At 39.3% G+C, this 16,693-nt stretch overlaps 1 protein-coding gene across 1 annotated transcript; it reads right to left on the bottom strand.

Moving 5' to 3' along the window:
• Nucleotides 1-647: 647 nt before the first annotated feature.
• CEP55 (centrosomal protein 55) lies at nucleotides 648-15,620 on the bottom strand. The gene is made up of 9 exons (XM_054572472.1): nucleotides 15,599-15,620; nucleotides 14,865-15,049; nucleotides 12,734-13,003; nucleotides 11,087-11,155; nucleotides 6,942-7,092; nucleotides 5,126-5,439; nucleotides 3,648-3,719; nucleotides 2,459-2,584; nucleotides 648-848 (listed from the first exon to the last, which is right to left on the bottom strand). Exons 2-9 carry the CDS (start codon nucleotides 15,045-15,047, stop codon nucleotides 648-650), a joined length of 1,386 nt encoding a protein of 461 aa, XP_054428447.1. The 5' UTR covers nucleotides 15,048-15,049; nucleotides 15,599-15,620.
• Nucleotides 15,621-16,693: the final 1,073 nt, after the last annotated feature.

Here is a 16,693-nt window from a genome sequence, read left to right as displayed (position 1 = left end):
AATTCAACTTAAAGTGATAGTTAATATGCCAGAAAACATTGTGTGGCACTTAGGAGTATTCTTTAAGCAGAATCTGCTTTGTGCTTAGAACATACTCAGGTTGACAGTTTCAACGGTAAGTAGCAATAAAGATCAAGAAAATTCCCAACTTGTCTAATAACCCCTCTATAACAAAAAGGAAAAAAAAAAGCATCACCATCTTTTAGCAATGGACTCAATTGAAAGTACATTTATTTACATGTAACAAGTGCTTAGATAAAAAGTGCTCATACAGTACGATATTTGGTTAATGACCTTTGATTTTTCAAAACCCACAACACACAAAATATTTGCTTGCCTGTGTATCGATTTAATTCACAAACAGTAACCTGAGCTATCTTTTCTCCATCAAGTACTTAAACAGTGCAACATGTCAGTTGTCTCAGCAGACACTAAAGCCTGGATATGAACCATCTCAGGGAGGTATCCCTGCTTAAGGAAAATGCAAAGCAGCCCAAAAAATACAGTGATAAACTTCTATGCCAGAGTCTCCAAGGTAGTAAGGCAGTTTCTTACATAAGAGGTGAAATAACGAATTCAAAATGTTCATTTGCTAATGTAAGATACAGTATTGAATTTTTTGGCAAAAATAAAGAACAACCATGTTGTTATTCTGAACAGTATTCAACGTGGACAAGTAGATCTCGATGTTCGGTGGCTGGATACTGGATATTGCACTTGGGACATTCCACCAGGCTTTCGTTCAGTGCAGCTGTGGGACTTTTTGGTGACGCAACTTTTGCTTTGTTTTCAGTCCCTCCTTGGAAAGTGACTAATGGCTCTGTGAAGGCAAATTCAGGAAGCTGCTTCTGAAAAATAAATGTCAAATAAACGCCATTTATATGTAAGTTGTAACCGCTGCATAGATAGTCCAGCTGCATCAGCCCCGCAGGCAGATTTTCTTTTGAATCTCTGCTCATGGGTATTATGGTGCTAACATATGATGTGGTTATAAATTGCCCAGATGACCAAGGAAGTACTGGGGTCGGGCATTTATAGGAGTAGGTTTTATTCAAATGCTTAGAGCCGAATGTCAAGGTTGGCCTGTGTGCAAGGCTGACAAAATTTGCTAGTCTTGATTAAGAGGAGCACTTCAGCAGTAAAGAACTATGTGGAATGAAGAGCAGCACAGAATTTTAGCAGATCAAACAAGTTATACACAGAAATGACTGTGTAATACCTTTGACACTTTGCTTTTTCATGTTTTCTGAGGAACTTAAAATAAAGCTTAAAACGGAGTATTTTACAACATCCTGTAAAGAGGAACACAAAGGAGGAACACAAAGAAAATACAGAAAAATTATGCATTCTTTTGTATGCCCTCCAGCTCCCTAGGCTTTGAAAAACAGTCATTAACAGGAATGAGTGATAAATTTCTATTTCAAATATTATAAATGGTCGAAATCAGTAACACACTAAAGGATAGAGCCAAAAATATATTTTCTTTATAGTCAGAAAGGAGTTACAAATGATTTTTTAAAACCAATTGCTTTTTTCTTTTTTGAAGACTGAGTAATTCTATTTGTAACATTTCACCATCTGCAAATACTCTGCAGTACTAGGATGGTATATAAAATATGTGCTTCAGGACATATACCCACACAGACCCCGACAGGTTTGGTCCAAAAGCTTACTAGTAACGTGAAAATAGGTAAGTCAGAAACCATTCCCGCAGAGAATCAATGTTATTTAAAAGGTTTTTGTTTTAAAAGATTATGTATTCCCAGACAACAGTATGGTGATTAGCAGAGGGAAAGGAGGGCCGGGGGAGGTAGAAGAGGGTAAAGGAGGGAGAAATGGTGATGATGAAAGAACTGACTTGGGGTGGTGAACACACAGTACAACATACAGATGGTGTATTACAGAATTGTATACCTGAAACCTACAGAATTTTATTAACCAATGTCATCCCAATAAATTCAGTAAAAAAAGTGAAAAAGATGCTTCCCCCCCCCCCGCAAATGATTGTGTTGAGGGTAACCCACAAAAGGTGCTTAACTCAGTATGTTTAAAACAGTTTATTAAATAGTAACAGTCCCTTATCCCTAAAAACAGCATTTCCTTCTTTCATTCTTTTTAAATAGAAAAATATAATTCCCTCCCTTGCCCCATGCTCTCCCCCAGGCCAGGCACTCCGTGTGCCTCTGGAATCACAGCCCAGGGCGGGTGCGGGATGATCCTACGCACCGGTAACGTAATGATTACCAAGAGCTACGTAATGGCCCTCTTTCCCTTGCTCTGAACTGATGCTCAAAGGGCAGTTGCTTCACATGAGGCAGGGGCTCTGCCTGTTGATTTGAGGGACTGCTGTTCTTTAAGTGGGATCCTCCTAGTTTGGGAACTGGTATGGCATATAAATGGAAAGAAGGCAGAAAGAGAAAGAAGAAAAAAGTTTTAATTTTAACCATTCTAGACTCACCAAGGATTCCAACTGTGTTATTTGATTTCTTGCTTTTTGAAGCTCCTTAAGAATTACATGCAATTGATGCTGCATATTTTGACGGTCAAGTTTTTCATTTTCGAAGTCTAAAGTGCATGCCTGAATCTGCAGAAATGCCCAGGACAAGATAGTTACAGCTAGTGTAAACTGTCCAGTTTTCTTGACTGGACACTTGCGTTTTTTAAATTAGCACAAGAAGCAAACATTTGTGGTACCATCAGAGCAAGAAGTCAACTGAGCACAGTGAGATATTGATAAATAGAATAGGATCTTACTTATATGTGGAATCTAATCAACAAAATAATTGAACAAACAAAATAGAAACAAGTATAGATACACAGAGCAGATTGATAGCTGCCAGAGGGGAAGGGGGTTGTAGGGCTGGGTAAAAGAAGGTAAAGATACTAAGAAAAAGAAAAAAAAAAAAATATATATATATGAAACAGAGAAACAGACAACAGTATGGTGATAGCCAGAGGGAAAGGAGAGTGGGGGGAGGTGGAAGTGGCAAAGGAGGGATAAATGGGGACAGAAAGAGACTTGACTTTGGGCAGAAAGTACATGATGCGGTATGCAGGTGATGTTTTATTGAGTTGTACATTTGAAATCTGTACAGTTTTATGAACCAATGTCACTCCAATAAATTTAATTTAAAAAATTAAAATGAAAAAGAAGTTCATGGTTGAGGACTTGGTTGATCCAAGGACCAAAAAGCCAATGTTTGAGGTGTAGGTATCTCCCTCACCCCCTTATTTATGTGGAAGGGGGAGAAGGGAAAGAGATGGCTGCTCCCTGGTTTGGAATGTACTCAAAATCTCTGGTCTCTATTCTTAGACTAAATGGTGACTCTTTGAGTTCTGCTTGAAGTTATGAGGCAGCTCTGTAAGGGAGATCCTGTTAGGCTAGAGTAGGAACTACAAGAAGCCATTTGGGGAAGAATAAAATTTGCCCGAGTGAACACCTACCTGTCAAGAAAATTGCCACCTCACCTCAGAGAATCTGTTTCAGCCTAACAACAGTAACAGGAATACATGGGTAGCACAGATAAAGCTTTTTAAAAACATTTTTCACAACTTTGAAATGGATCTTCACAGAATAGTGTAAACATGAGATAAAATTCCATTTTCTAATGGGTTATATTGGATTTAGAAGCAACCCCAGCAAGTACCTGTTGTTCCAGCAGAGCTACCCTTGTTTGTTCCTCTTGCTGCTTTACCAGAGACGTGTAAAGAAACTGGACCTGCAGGGTGTAAATGGAGACAGTGTGGTCACATCCAACCTCTCTATCCCTTGACCTGCAGGCATGAGCACTTGCGAGTCTCACATCTCTAACCAGAACACCGCCTGCTAGTCTGAGTGAGTCAGTCCAGCCGGTGCTGTGATGGCTATCGGTGGCAGCACTGAGAGCCGGCTGAGAGCCCCCGCAGGCACAGACTGAAGGCTGAGGAAGAGCAGAGAACGCTACAGCGGCCACACACACTGTTCTGGAGGCTCTGACATCTAATCTATTAATATTTCTAAGTAGGATAATAGCTGGCAGGGTCTTGCCTCCTTGGCCACAGAACTGGAGCAAAATCCTCAATCATTTAGGCATAATCTTTCATAAATAATCACTGCTCACACCTATAGGCAGAAGTGAGTATGGTAAAGACTAAGAGGGCAAATGTTACAGATTATTCCACCCCCCACTCCCCACCAACATCTGGAGGATTTTTAAAATTACTATTCTTTCTTTTTTTAAAAAGATTTTTTTTTGACTTTTAGACAGAGGAAGAAAGAGGGGAACATCAATGTGTAGGTGCCTCTCAAGCGCCCCCTACTGGGGACCTGGCCGGCAACCCAGGCATGTGCCGTGACTGGGAATCAAACCAGTGACCTTTTAGTTTGCAGGCCAGCTCTCAATCTACTGAGCCACACCAGCCAGGGCAAAATTTACTATTCTGATAGTAGTGATCACTAACATGTCCCTTTAGTTTACAAAGATTTTACATTCTCTCAATTGCCTCTCACAAAGGCCCTGAGAGGCAAGAAGAAATTACTATTATTAATTTGACACACGATTAACCTGCAGGTCAGAGAAGTTAGATGATTTGCCTAAGGCCACACACATCCTGGACCAGAGTCCAGGTATGGACTCCAAATACTGTTCTCATAATCCGAACTCAGTGACTTCAGCATTCTGGCGTAAAGCCGAGCGTGTGAGAACACAGAAGGGGCCATATTAACTATGTGAGCACAGTACCACGGCCAAGGCCTTGGAGTCAGTCTTGATTCCTCTCTTTAAATGTTCTTGCTTCTCACACATACTTACCTCCTCTCTCAGAGCCTTTAAAGTGTTTGTGAGCTCCCCGGGCTGGGGAGCCACTCACCAGGATGGTCCCTTCTTGTCATCAGGTCTTTGTCCCAACACCATCTCCTCCATGAGGCCTTCGCCAGCCCCGTTTCTCTTTGTCGGATTATTCTGTGATACTTTCTTTAGTTTCTTATTTATGGTCTATTTCCATTCTAACTATGAACACCCACCAAGGGGACAGGATTGCTTTGTTCCTGCTGGTTCCTTAGTGGTTAAAATAGTCTCTGACACTTAGTAAGTACAATGAAAAATTTGAATTATGGATCATGGGAAACCTTATTGGTTAGGCTCACCTGTGATAAGAGCTCTTCAGATCTCTTCTTCTCTTCTTCAAGTTTTCTCCTAGCAGCATCATTCTCATCCTTGAGCCTTTGTATCTTCTCTGTTTTATGCCTATCATCTTCCAGATGTTGTATATTTGCCTTTCTTTGTGAACACAACAGTTTATTTAAATCGTGGATTTCTTTTTGGGTTTCTTCATATTTTCTTTGAAATTCACTAAGTTCAAAATTCAAATGAGTTACGGTTTGTCGTTCAGCCTCAAGATCTTTTTTGGCATTTGCCAACAAATAGTGGTAATGTTTTTGCTTTTCTTCTAGAAGAAAACCTATGACAAACACAGCAGGGCAAAACTCACTTTATGAAATATGTAATAGTCCTGAAAAGATAAAGATAAACCCATTTCTGGAAACAAGATCACATTATTTCCTCACTTTACAAAAGGAAGAGTCAAGAGATAGGGTTGATATTTGACGGAACAAAAACACCAGGTACATTATTTGAAATTAACAATGCAAATAACTAAAAGGACTAAAAACAGTAACATAACTATTCTATGGAGAGGGAAAGTCACTAATGTCTAAAAGAAGAGAAGTCAACAAATAGGGATATAAGCTTATTACTTATAGGTGAGATCATTACCAAAATTAAAATCAGAAATGTTAACAGCATCTGCCCTGACAGGAAGAAACAGAGACCAGGATGAGATGGGAAAGGTGGAGCAGGACCTTTCTGTACTATTAAATTATTTTAGCAAATGCGTATTACTTTGATAACACAAACACACCCCTATATTACTGAAGAAAAAATCAGACCTAGCTCATAACTAAAATCCTACTTCCATGTTTAGTAACCTTGTAAAGGTATTGCAGTAGTGACTTTGTCCCCTTAGGGATAAACAGCTTTGCATAGTCCCCAGAGGCATTCCTTCCATTTCTTCTTTCTAACATTAGCTTCACTTAAATACTCAAGAGCCTTGCTTGCCTTCTTTAGCCTTCTCTCTTGTGTAATTCAAGGCTTCCTTCCCGTTAGGGCTCTTAGTCATTTAATGAGTGCTTTGCATGGGGTTTCTCTTCTGTTCTTAGACTGTCACCTGTAAGATGAGTAATGACCCTCTGCCCCATCTCTTAAGGTTCTTGTGAAAGTCAGTTGAGAGCAGTGTTAGGGAAACAGCAAAGCACTTGGCAAAAAAACAGCATTGTTCATCAGAAACTTTATCTCAGTTCTATGGTGAGATTCGACCGACTGAAGTATCACCTATAAAATGTATACTTTCTCCTGGGGTTTGAAATGATAATTGGTGACAAGGCAGCTCTGGGGGCAATAAAGTTGGAGAAGGGCTTTGAAGGGGGGAGGACATACAGAGTGGAAAAAATGTAATGTGCCTTCAGAGCTGCCAGAGGTCCCTTGGTGTCCTGGGCCTTTTGCCTTCTTTTACCAGAAAACAATGGGAAATAAAACAGACTGGGCAAAATGGTATGTTTTCAGAATACCATTTTAATAAGACTTGCTCTTATTTTGCTTTCTTTTAAACATTTTAATTTATTGATTTTAGAGAAAGGGGAGGGGTGGGAAAGAGAGAAAGAGAGATTGAGATTTATTTGTTGTCCCTCTTATTTATGCGTTCATTGGTTGATTCTTTTATGTGCCCAGACCGGAGATCAAACCCACAACCTTGGCATATGGAGACGGTGCTCTAACCAACTGAGCTACCCAGCCAGGCCTTATTTTACTTTCTAACACATGCCTATAAGATCTAAATTTGAGGAATCTCTCCTTTTGGAAAATGTCAGGCAGACCTATCCCAAAAGAACATGTTTATATCAGTACCTTCTGATTCATTCATTTTTGTCTGCTGTGGAAGTGATTGAGCAGCTGTTTCCGATTTCTGTTGCAACTCATAGATTTTTGCTAGAAGTCCTTGTACGTAGACCTCTCGCTGCTGATCATACACAAGCCATTGCTGATTTTTCTCTAGAGCCTCAATGTGAAAATGTATGAAAATCAATAATAAACATTATTATAATAATAACAAATGAAAAACTAAGAAAGCAAAATCTTAAAATAGGCAAGGAAGCCCAAATGATGTAATCTTTTCTAGCAGATAAAAATTCTTTTGGCTCACAGGATAATTCCCTCATTAGCTCCAAAGTATAAAAAAGAACTGCAAAACTGTCATTTTCAGTAGATGTGAGATCTTGCTTCCTGGCACATCAACAGTTTGGCTCAAATAAACTATTATAAAAATTCTCTATAGTTTTGGATGTTTCTTATATTGACAAACCCTTTGTAATAAAAGTACCATAGCTATTTCTATAATCTTACAAGTTCTTAATATGTACCCCTGGTGCCACAGTTCACCCCAGACCTGTTGTAATTTATTGTTATCAATGATTGAAGTAGCAGCCAGGATGAGTAATTTCATATCCTTCAGGGCTGCCAGAAAGAGATGGTACAAACACAAAGTTCTTAACAAAAGTTGCATGGCGAAGCCTTACTGAAGTAAAACATACATACTGGAATATGTTTTCTAAGATGTCTGATTCATTTTGAATTGCCCTACATTTGTCGTAGGTGGACTGTAAAAGGAGGGGGGGCTCCCTTCCTCCACAAGCTGGCATCTCACTCTAGAGGGGTGAGATGGGGTAAGTCATAAGAAACATACTGGAAGGTTTTGGTTGTATATCAGGGCATCTTCTTTCAGGTAAGAATTTCTATTGTTTAAAGACACAGGCAGTTGAGCTGCATGTCCAAAGAGATCTATATATAGGAAAACTCTAAGTCTAGAGAGTTCCTCCAACATTTGCTAGGCTCCTTGCATGAACATCCTACAAACTCCTGAGCAAAGTTTCTAGGTATGGGGCTTGAAGGATTTTCAATGTCTATTATCCCTGAAGTTAGGAAATGGATTAGGAAGACAGAGGCAACTTCTGGAATCAAAGACTTAGTCCAGGGCCCTCCAGCCACGTGACCACTTTTCTCTCTGCACGTTAGGCAGTTATATTTGTTCTTCTCATATGACTTAAAAGTTCATTCATCAAATGAAGATACTGTATACTCAGTCTACATTATACAGTATACTCAAATTTAGTTGATAAAGAGATATAGCATTGTATGACTCAAAAAGCATACATATATCCAAATACTTATAAATCCTGTGTTTGAGAATAAAAATACCTAATTTTATACCAAATTTTAACTTTTCCATATTTAAGAAATATTTTAATATAGTTTAAGTCAACATTAGTCATGAAAATTTTCTTCTTTTAAAGACAACTGTCCATATATTACTTGAGTGTGAAAAAACAAAAGTATGCGCTGATTTAAGATTTGAGAGGCAATACTCTGAAAGGTCACATGATGGTGATGTCCCTTAAATAAAGTAGTAAACATTTGTTCATATCCTACCTCTTCTCACTGACCCTATTCATCTGCTTTCTTCTCTTAATAGCATCAGTAAATGGATTTGACAGCTATCAAGGAAAGTTGATGTTAATAGTTTTCCTCTTTAGAGTCATTGTTGCATTGCTTGATCCCTTCCAGCTCTGTGTCATCTACAGGTTCGTTAGGCATGCATGTAACATTTCCATCCAAGTTATCAGTAAAAATATAGAACAAGTATGGGCAAAAGTGAAGCCCTCTAGAATGTTACTAAAGCTCTTCCTCCTGGCTTGACAGGATCCGTTAAATGTTCCTTAGAGAAAAATTCCAACATAGACTAAAACGTTAGCCTATACTGGAGGAACAAAAATGCAGGTCAATTGACAAAACTGGAATATGGACAGGGTCCACATTAAATTTATTAAAAGTTGCTATCTGTATTTTAGTCATGTAAGAAGAACTTCCTCATTCTTAGGAATAAATATTAAAGTATATAGGCTTAAAGGACTATGGGTACATGCAACTCATTCTCAAATGGTTCAGACAAAAATAAAGCATATGTGTGGAGGGGTGGGGACTGAAAGAGAGTACAAAAGAGGATAAAATATTAACAATGATAGACTGGTAAATTTGGTAAATGGTCATGTTACGTACCATTTTCATTCTTGTCACTTCTCTGTAAATTTGAATTGTTTCCAAATAAAAGATTTAAAAATAATTATCTTCCCTAAAGTCTATATTTGAAAGTAAGGTTTTTTGTGTGTGTGTGTGTGTGTGTGAGTGTCTGTTAATGAAGAGCAAGAAATGCCTATGAAAACTGCCTTTTAGCTATTTGGTTTGATTTAGTTTGAAAGTTGCTGACATCAGACGATGGTCACATCATTAATGTAATTATTTCAAAATGTCGGCCAGACCTAAATGTAGCTGAGGAGTTATCGATACAACTACGCCTTAAGAAAGGTAAACACAGGATTTTGGGGCTTCTTTTACCATAACAAACACTGATCTTAAAACAGGTAGGCCAACTTCCACAGGAAGTTTTGTGGGAGTGTTGAGGAAGGGTATGGGACTAGAACTGCTGAGCTCTCAAAAGCTGAATAATGTAAGAGTGTGTGGACTATCCAGAGTGCGGTTTCTCTACTCCTGCTCCCTAAGTCCTCTGACTACAGTTTCCCTCCCTGTTTTAAAGATCTGCAGAGATTGCAAAGTGACAAGCAGAGCTAAGCCACTGCTTGCTTATCAGAGGTAAATTACTGATTCTCAAAGGATGGCCCTTGAACCACCACCAAGAGCAGCAGCAGCAGGAGCTTGTTGGAAATCCATTATCTCAGGTCCTACCTCAGACCAAGGAAATCAGAATCTACCTTTTATAACGATCCCCTCGATTCATATGCACACTGGAGTCTGAGAGGCATTGCTCAGTCTACACCACCATTTGAAGGTGAGTTGGGTTAAATTTTACCCCATTTGTCTAAAAGCCTTTCTGAGGGAAACAGAGCAGAGAAGTATTATGTATTCCTTAAATAATCTAGGAAGATAGGACAAAAAGATTGGGTATAAACATGTAACATTTTTTAAGTTAATTTCATAAAAAGAACCATTATCTAAAAATAACTTGTTTATATTTGAAGCAGATAGCTCTGAGAAGCCTAAAAATTACGTATGAGTTTAAGAAAATAGCATGTATTTTCCGGTACTTTGCTAAAGGAAGATGCTAGTAAAATTCACACAAGAGTCCATTCAGTTATCCTTTCAACTGTTCTAGATGTTGGGGATAATGTACCAGACAAAACACTTATTTGATAGTTCTTTAAAAACTATGTTTCTTCCTTATTTTAGTTTCCTCTAAGTAAATTATTTTGATAAGGGTCCTATAGGACCCCACCATACAGACACTCAACAGATTTAAATTCTTTTGAAGATCAAATAGACTACAAAGTACAAAGTACACTTGCTAGATGAAATAAAACAAGAATCTTAAGAGCATACTTAGATCAGGGTAGACATACTAGTAATATTTCTAGAATCAAAATACCTACTTAGTGGTATAATAGTTAAATCACAAATTTCATACTTTGTATATCTAATCTTAAAACTTGAAAAAATACACTGTGAATAGTAGTCTTGTGTCCTCAATTTAATTCCCAATGAAACTTACCAATCCATTTAGGACATAAGTTTAAAATAATATAGTTTCACCATATATTAAAAATAACCCCATAACAAATTCTAGAGAAAAGAAGTATTGCGTATACAAAGAATGTATTTTCCTTTTCAAACTATTACATTATAATAACAAAACAGCTGGGCAAATTAGATTTAGGTGGAGAAGGGATGTTGTTGAGGTATTTGGTAGTGATGGGTGACTTTTAGGGCTTTCTAGCCAATGAGACCATGATTCGAAGAACCGGTCCCCTTGAATACGTGGACACTATAGGAAGTCAGTCACCTAGAGAAATGATCTCAGACCACTCAGTTCTCCATCTCAACAGGTTTTTTTCAACTCACAGCATCACTGCTGTCAAATTCCATGAAATTTAAGAATGAAATCAGTCCTCTTTAGCCACAACTTAAGAAGACGAAAAGGAACTTACATCTCTCAGTTGTATTTCCGTTTCATGCATATTATTCATTGATGAGTTGAAGCAGTTTGTAGTCTCAGTCTGTAAATAAACCAATATTAGTTAACATCCCAAATTTAATAATAGAAGCTCCCTCATTATACTTCACAGGGGCATCCCAAATCCAGATCTTACACCTGCTGGTGAAACCTATGCCAGGTGAAGGGTACCAGAGGAGAATTAAGATCTTCTGGAAATGTCCTAAGTGAACTGGAGACATTGAGATTTCATATCTAATTTGACTTTTGAGGTCCTCTGGACCCCAGGATCACCAGAGTAGCCCTCAGTGCATATGAGTAGCTCAATGGTTTTCACCAAAAGGAGACAAAGCAAAACTGGGCTATTTGAATGAAATCTGGAAAATAGTAAATTGTCGAACAAAAGGTAAAAGTTGTTTTCTAAGAATTATGTTTATCTTAGTAACAGCATTATTACTAGTTCATCTAGATTATGTAGAATTTAAAACATAACTTCTTTTTCCTTCATTTTCTCATAAAGGAAAAAAGAGGGGAACTAGGTAGTTAGGTATTTAGGCTAGCCAACAAAACTCACAAAAAGCTGTATTCCAGTCCTTACCTGTGTTAACGCTGGCAAGGAAGTTCAAAATATTTTTTTTCTCCAAAGGTGCTCTAGACACTCACCCTAATATGTAGCCCTTTCTCTGTCTGAATTTAGTTCTCTAGGTGGAAATTACAACAGAGATAGGTGGCCAAACCTCTTTCCTTTCTCCCCTGGGCACACTGTAGACAATGTTCCCAGCCTTCCCTGTGGTTAGTGAGGCCCTGAAACTGAATTCTGTCCAGTGGAATGTAGGCAGAAGAGACATATGCCAAAACCATGCCTGGCCCCAAACCCTCCCCCAGTTCTCCACAGACTCTCTCTTGCTCACAGCTGTATAAAAAGGATCTGGTGGAAGACTCTGCCATAAGGGGTGGGAGGGGCGAGGGAAGAGAAGGAATCTGGGTCTCTGAATGACTCTGTGGAGCAAAGCCTCCTCCACTCCAACCTGCACTAGACTGTGACATGGGGGGGAAAATAAACCTTTGTTGTAGAAGATTGTGATTTGGAGGTGGTTTGTTATATAGCAACTAGACGTGCTGACTAACAAAGAAATTAATAGTGAAGCCCTGGCCAGGTAGCTCAGTTGGTTAGAGCATTGACCCGACATGGCAAGGTTGCGGGTTCGATGTCCAGTCAAGGCACATGGAAGAAGCAACCAATAAATGCATAGTGAGTGGAACAACAGATCAGTGTTTCTCTCTCTTTCTAAAAAAATTAATAATTGTGATCTGGCTGGTGTGGCTCAGTAGGATAAGCACTGGCCTGCAAACCGAAAGGTCTCTAGTTCAATTCCCAGTCAGGGCACATGCCTGGGTTGCGGTCCAGGTTCTTGGTTGGGGGCATGCAAGAGGCAACTGATCGATGTTTTTCTCACACATTGATGTTTCTCTCCCTCTCCTCCCTCCCTTCCCCTCTAAAAAAATAAATAAAACCTTTTTTGAAATCAGTCAATAAAAAATTTTAAAGAAATGAATAGTGTATAGCCTACGCAATATATTTTTTAAAAAAGATCTTACTGTGTCAGGAAAAAAAATCGGGGTTTAAAGAAATTACGAGTACCTGTGATGAATTAATTGCTTTAGTTTCAAGTTCAGTGAGTCTCGCAGTTGTAGTAGACAACTGTTTTTTCAATAAATCTGCCTCTTCAGACAAGGATTTCAACAGCTGTTCCCTCTTTTCACCTTCCTTTGTTTTCTCCTCCAACTGTTCAAGCAATGCAGTAGTACTATGTTTGGTTTTCAGGTGGTCTCTGAGTTGCTGTATTTCTTTGTCCTTCTCTATGAGATGATAAGCATTCTTCTCCCTCTCAGCCTCAAGGAATTGAATTTTCTAGATATAAACTAAGAAGAATCTTAGAGCAAAGCCAGGTCAAACATGAAAGTAAAGGTATACTACAACAAACATTTATGAAGGGTTTACTATATATCAAGCCAGCATTGTACTAAATATGAAGCCCAGAAAGATGATGAAGCCAAGGTCTTAGGCTCAGAGAGCTCAGGGAAGTAAACTAATACATTAATGCAATATGGTTAAGTGCTGTAGGTAAGGCTACACATACTTAACTACATGTAGTTAAGACTACGTAAATAAAATGGATATGATACGGACACAGAAAGGAGAAACCAACTTTGTCAAGAGTGGTAAGAGAAAGCTAAAGAAAACCTGAGTCTCTCACATGAGAATCTGATAATCAACCCTTCATCGTACCAGTGCTAATAATCTTAAAGGCTAAAAGGCACATGAGATGTATGCTCATTGATGAACTTGAAACAAGAGACCTTAAAAATTATACAACATTCACACCTAGATAAAAATGTATTCATTAACTTGCTTTTTGTTAATAAATTTGGTATCCAATCTAGAAGGTTGTGTTCAAAATTTTCAAGTACTTAAAAGATAAAGAAGTCATGCTTGTTGTACTGCTGCTGGCACAGGGGAGAAAGCACCAATGGAGATGACAGAAAAAGTTACGAGAATGACTTTACATGCTAACAAGGTAAAAACATCATAAAATTAAAAACTGGCATTTGGCTGGATGGGGGAGGGGACGTGGGATGGGGAGAAGCAATTGTTCCAAATTGTTCAAATACAAATAGGGGAACATTCTGTTGGATGATTGTGTGCAAATGATGAGGAATTTTAGTTAACTACAAGCTTAACAGAAGGCAGTAGTATGCTACAGTTACCAAAAAAAGCCAATACAATTTTAGGTTTTCATGGAGTACAGTATCCCCATCTGGAAATAAAGGTACCATTTCAACCTGTGTTTTCCACTGTGTACAGTACTGGGTGCAGAATTCAGAAAGGAAATGAACATACCACCAACTATTCAGGAAAGTTACCAGGATGATAAGAAGACAGAAAAGCTGAAGAATATGGGGTAGGTCTACAGAAAACACGTTTTTCTTAAATATCTGAATAGTTGTCAATTGCATTAAAAACATACTTGTTCTGTGTAGCTTTAATGGGCACAATTAGAACAAATGGGTAGAAGGTACAAGAAGTTTAGTTTCAACTGATTGTAAAGGAATGGAGATTTGACAAGCAGTGCTTGTCAAAAGTGGAATGAACTGGAAAGAGATCTTTCAGGGAAGCTATCAGATTCCTTCACCAGACTGCAAAATAATCTTCATATCTAAGAACTGGTGATAGATTGTTTTTCAATTCTTGAATATGTATTTACCTCAATATATGTTGTTAAAAATAATAAGTCACTTGGTTTTATTATGTGTGAAATCCAATGATGCTACTTAATGCAGGTCATTTATTTTCTAACTTTAATAATAAAAGGACTATTATAAAATAAAATAAGTCAATGACTAATTTTTTAAACCCTTCCAGTTCTAATAAATTCCCAACTGCTCTACTGACTCTGCTAAAACAAACTGAAAATTAGGGAACATGAAATATAGTTTAAAAGAATGCAAAATGCCAATATATGTAACAATTTTATCTCAAAACAACCTGAAAACAAAGATTACCTGGAAAGCAGCCAATAAACACAATAAAATAGATTTTTAAACATTCATATGAAAATCCAAACTCCATTTAACCCTTTGAAATAATTAGATTTGATTTTTTACATTTAGTAAGCTAACAAAAAAGCTAGTATATCATTATTGGGGAAATACTTTCTAATCTCCTACCAGAAAACTTACTACAACTGAAAAGAGTTTTTAAGGTCATTTACCTCCAAAAGCCTGTGTGTCTCTTCATCAGTCAGCTTTCCTCTTCCACTTGTGTTTGCATCCACTGATGTTTGTAAGGCTGCAATTTTTCCCCTAAATTTTTCTAATGCAGTTTCTGATTTGGAGCTACTAGACTTTGATCCCCATTTGCTTTTAATTAAACTTTTGGAACTTCTGGAGGACATCTCTGAAAATGTAAAAATAAAAACGCGATTATAGTTTATAAGTCTGAGTTTAAAAAGTCATATCCTAGGTTCGAAAAGGTCTAATAACCTGTTTGCTAAACAGAAGCTGCTTCCTATGAAAAGAAGCAATGTGGCCAAGCCGCTAGGGTATGGGAGAGGAAATGGGGACCGAACCTTGAATTATTTTTGTCACCCACCGTGCCTAAGAGCAGGTGCTCACAAAATACTTAGAGATTTGCGGAAGTGATCTAGGACATGCTGGACAGTAGGTGACCAAAGAAACATTTAAATGAATCCAGCACTCTGAACAAGGCATCGATTACAGGCTACATCATCTACAAGTGGAGGCAAATCTTACAAAGCCCTCATGTAAGACATCACGGGGGAGGCAGACAGGCAAAGTAAAACTGCAAAGAGAGGCACTTGTTTTTTCCTCTCGCTCTTAAGACATGGAAGTTCTTGCTAATCGGCAAAATGCTTAACTAAATAAAGACCTTGGCTAAGTCACTTGGCCTCTCCGTGCCTGTCTGTAAGGGGACGATAATACTCACCGCAAAGGTGAAAGGAAGAATCGAAACCACAACGGTCGTGAGGTGCCCAGCCGGGTGCCAGGAAAAGCGGGTTTAAATCAGGCGGGCAGAGATTTGAGTCCCAGCGGACCTGATCTGCTCACTGATGCCGCCTTCCGCTTGGTCCGGCCCCGTCGCGAGGCTGGGGCACCAGGCAGCGCCTCCCCAACCTCCGCAGTCACCTCCCAGCAGGCTGCCAGCACCTGAGGCGAAAAACGGAGCTCGCGTCAGCCCAGCTACACCTCCGGTGCCAAAGCCGCTTCCGGGAGTTTGAATCCCGCGGCTGCAGGGCGGAGCACGTCACTGCCGGCGGGTCCCAGATAGGAAGGAGGTACTCGCAGGCGCGCGGTGCGGTGAGGTTGCAGCTCCCCAATTGGCTGCGACCTTCTAGGGGCGGGACCTGGAACCCAAGTGCGAGGGTGGGTGAGGCGAGACGGGATGGGGTTGGGGGCGGGTCCGGGCGAGAATACTGTCTCCCGGGGACGAGAAAGCTGTCTCCTAGGACCGCCTCCGTCTTCGGGGCAATCTCTGGGTGTTTCTGATGGCTCAGACCTCACATTCGGTGTTCCTTTGTAAAGGGCTGATTTGTGTTTATCTGCTTTGAGGATGAAGCAAATTCCTGTGCTGAGATAAACCCAGTGACTGTGAACTGGAACTAACTCATTCTGTGTCCTTCAGCATAATTCGCCTTTCTAAGTACCAGTTTCGCCTTGTATAAAACGGGGAAAAGTGGATTCCACAAAGGAGCACAGCCTTCCAGTCTTCCCTTTGGGCTGCCTCTTGTCAGGGGTGCAGGAATGGGGGGTAGAGGGGGGCGGGTGTAACACGTGGAAGAACTGGCAGCTACGCTCGGGTTGATAACTGAGATTACGGGCTCTGGAGGAAGCGAGTGTGGCCTTTGCTCCAGATTGCTGTCCTCTGGTTTGAGATATATCTGTTGGTCCAGTCTGGGTCATGGTTAGCCGTTCTTAAGCATTAAACACACCAGAGATTTAAAACAATAAATGGAAACGGTAACAAAACATTTTAGGAAAGCAATGTGGCACACTGGTTAAATTCTAGATTAGGACTGAGTTT

Source organism: Pteronotus mesoamericanus, unplaced genomic scaffold, assembly GCF_021234165.1.
Source record: "Pteronotus mesoamericanus isolate MK-2021 breed Mesoamerican mustached bat unplaced genomic scaffold, CSHL_Meso_final contig_24, whole genome shotgun sequence".
NCBI lineage: Eukaryota > Metazoa > Chordata > Mammalia > Chiroptera > Mormoopidae > Pteronotus > Pteronotus mesoamericanus.
The sequence above is the reverse complement of the archived record's forward strand: the minus strand, read 5'-3'. Positions and strand labels throughout refer to the sequence as shown.

Coding starts and splice junctions, on each gene's coding strand:
- CEP55 (XM_054572472.1), bottom strand. CDS start 15,047: ATGTCCTCCAGAAGTTCCAAAAGTTTAATTAAAAGCAAATGGGGATCA. Junction 11,156..12,733: donor AAGCAATTAATTCATCACAG/GTACTCGTAATT, acceptor GTTTATTTACAG/ACTGAGACTACAAACTGCTT. Junction 3,720..5,125: donor CTGAAGAGCTCTTATCACAG/GTGAGCCTAACC, acceptor TACACCCTGCAG/GTCCAGTTTCTTTACACGTC.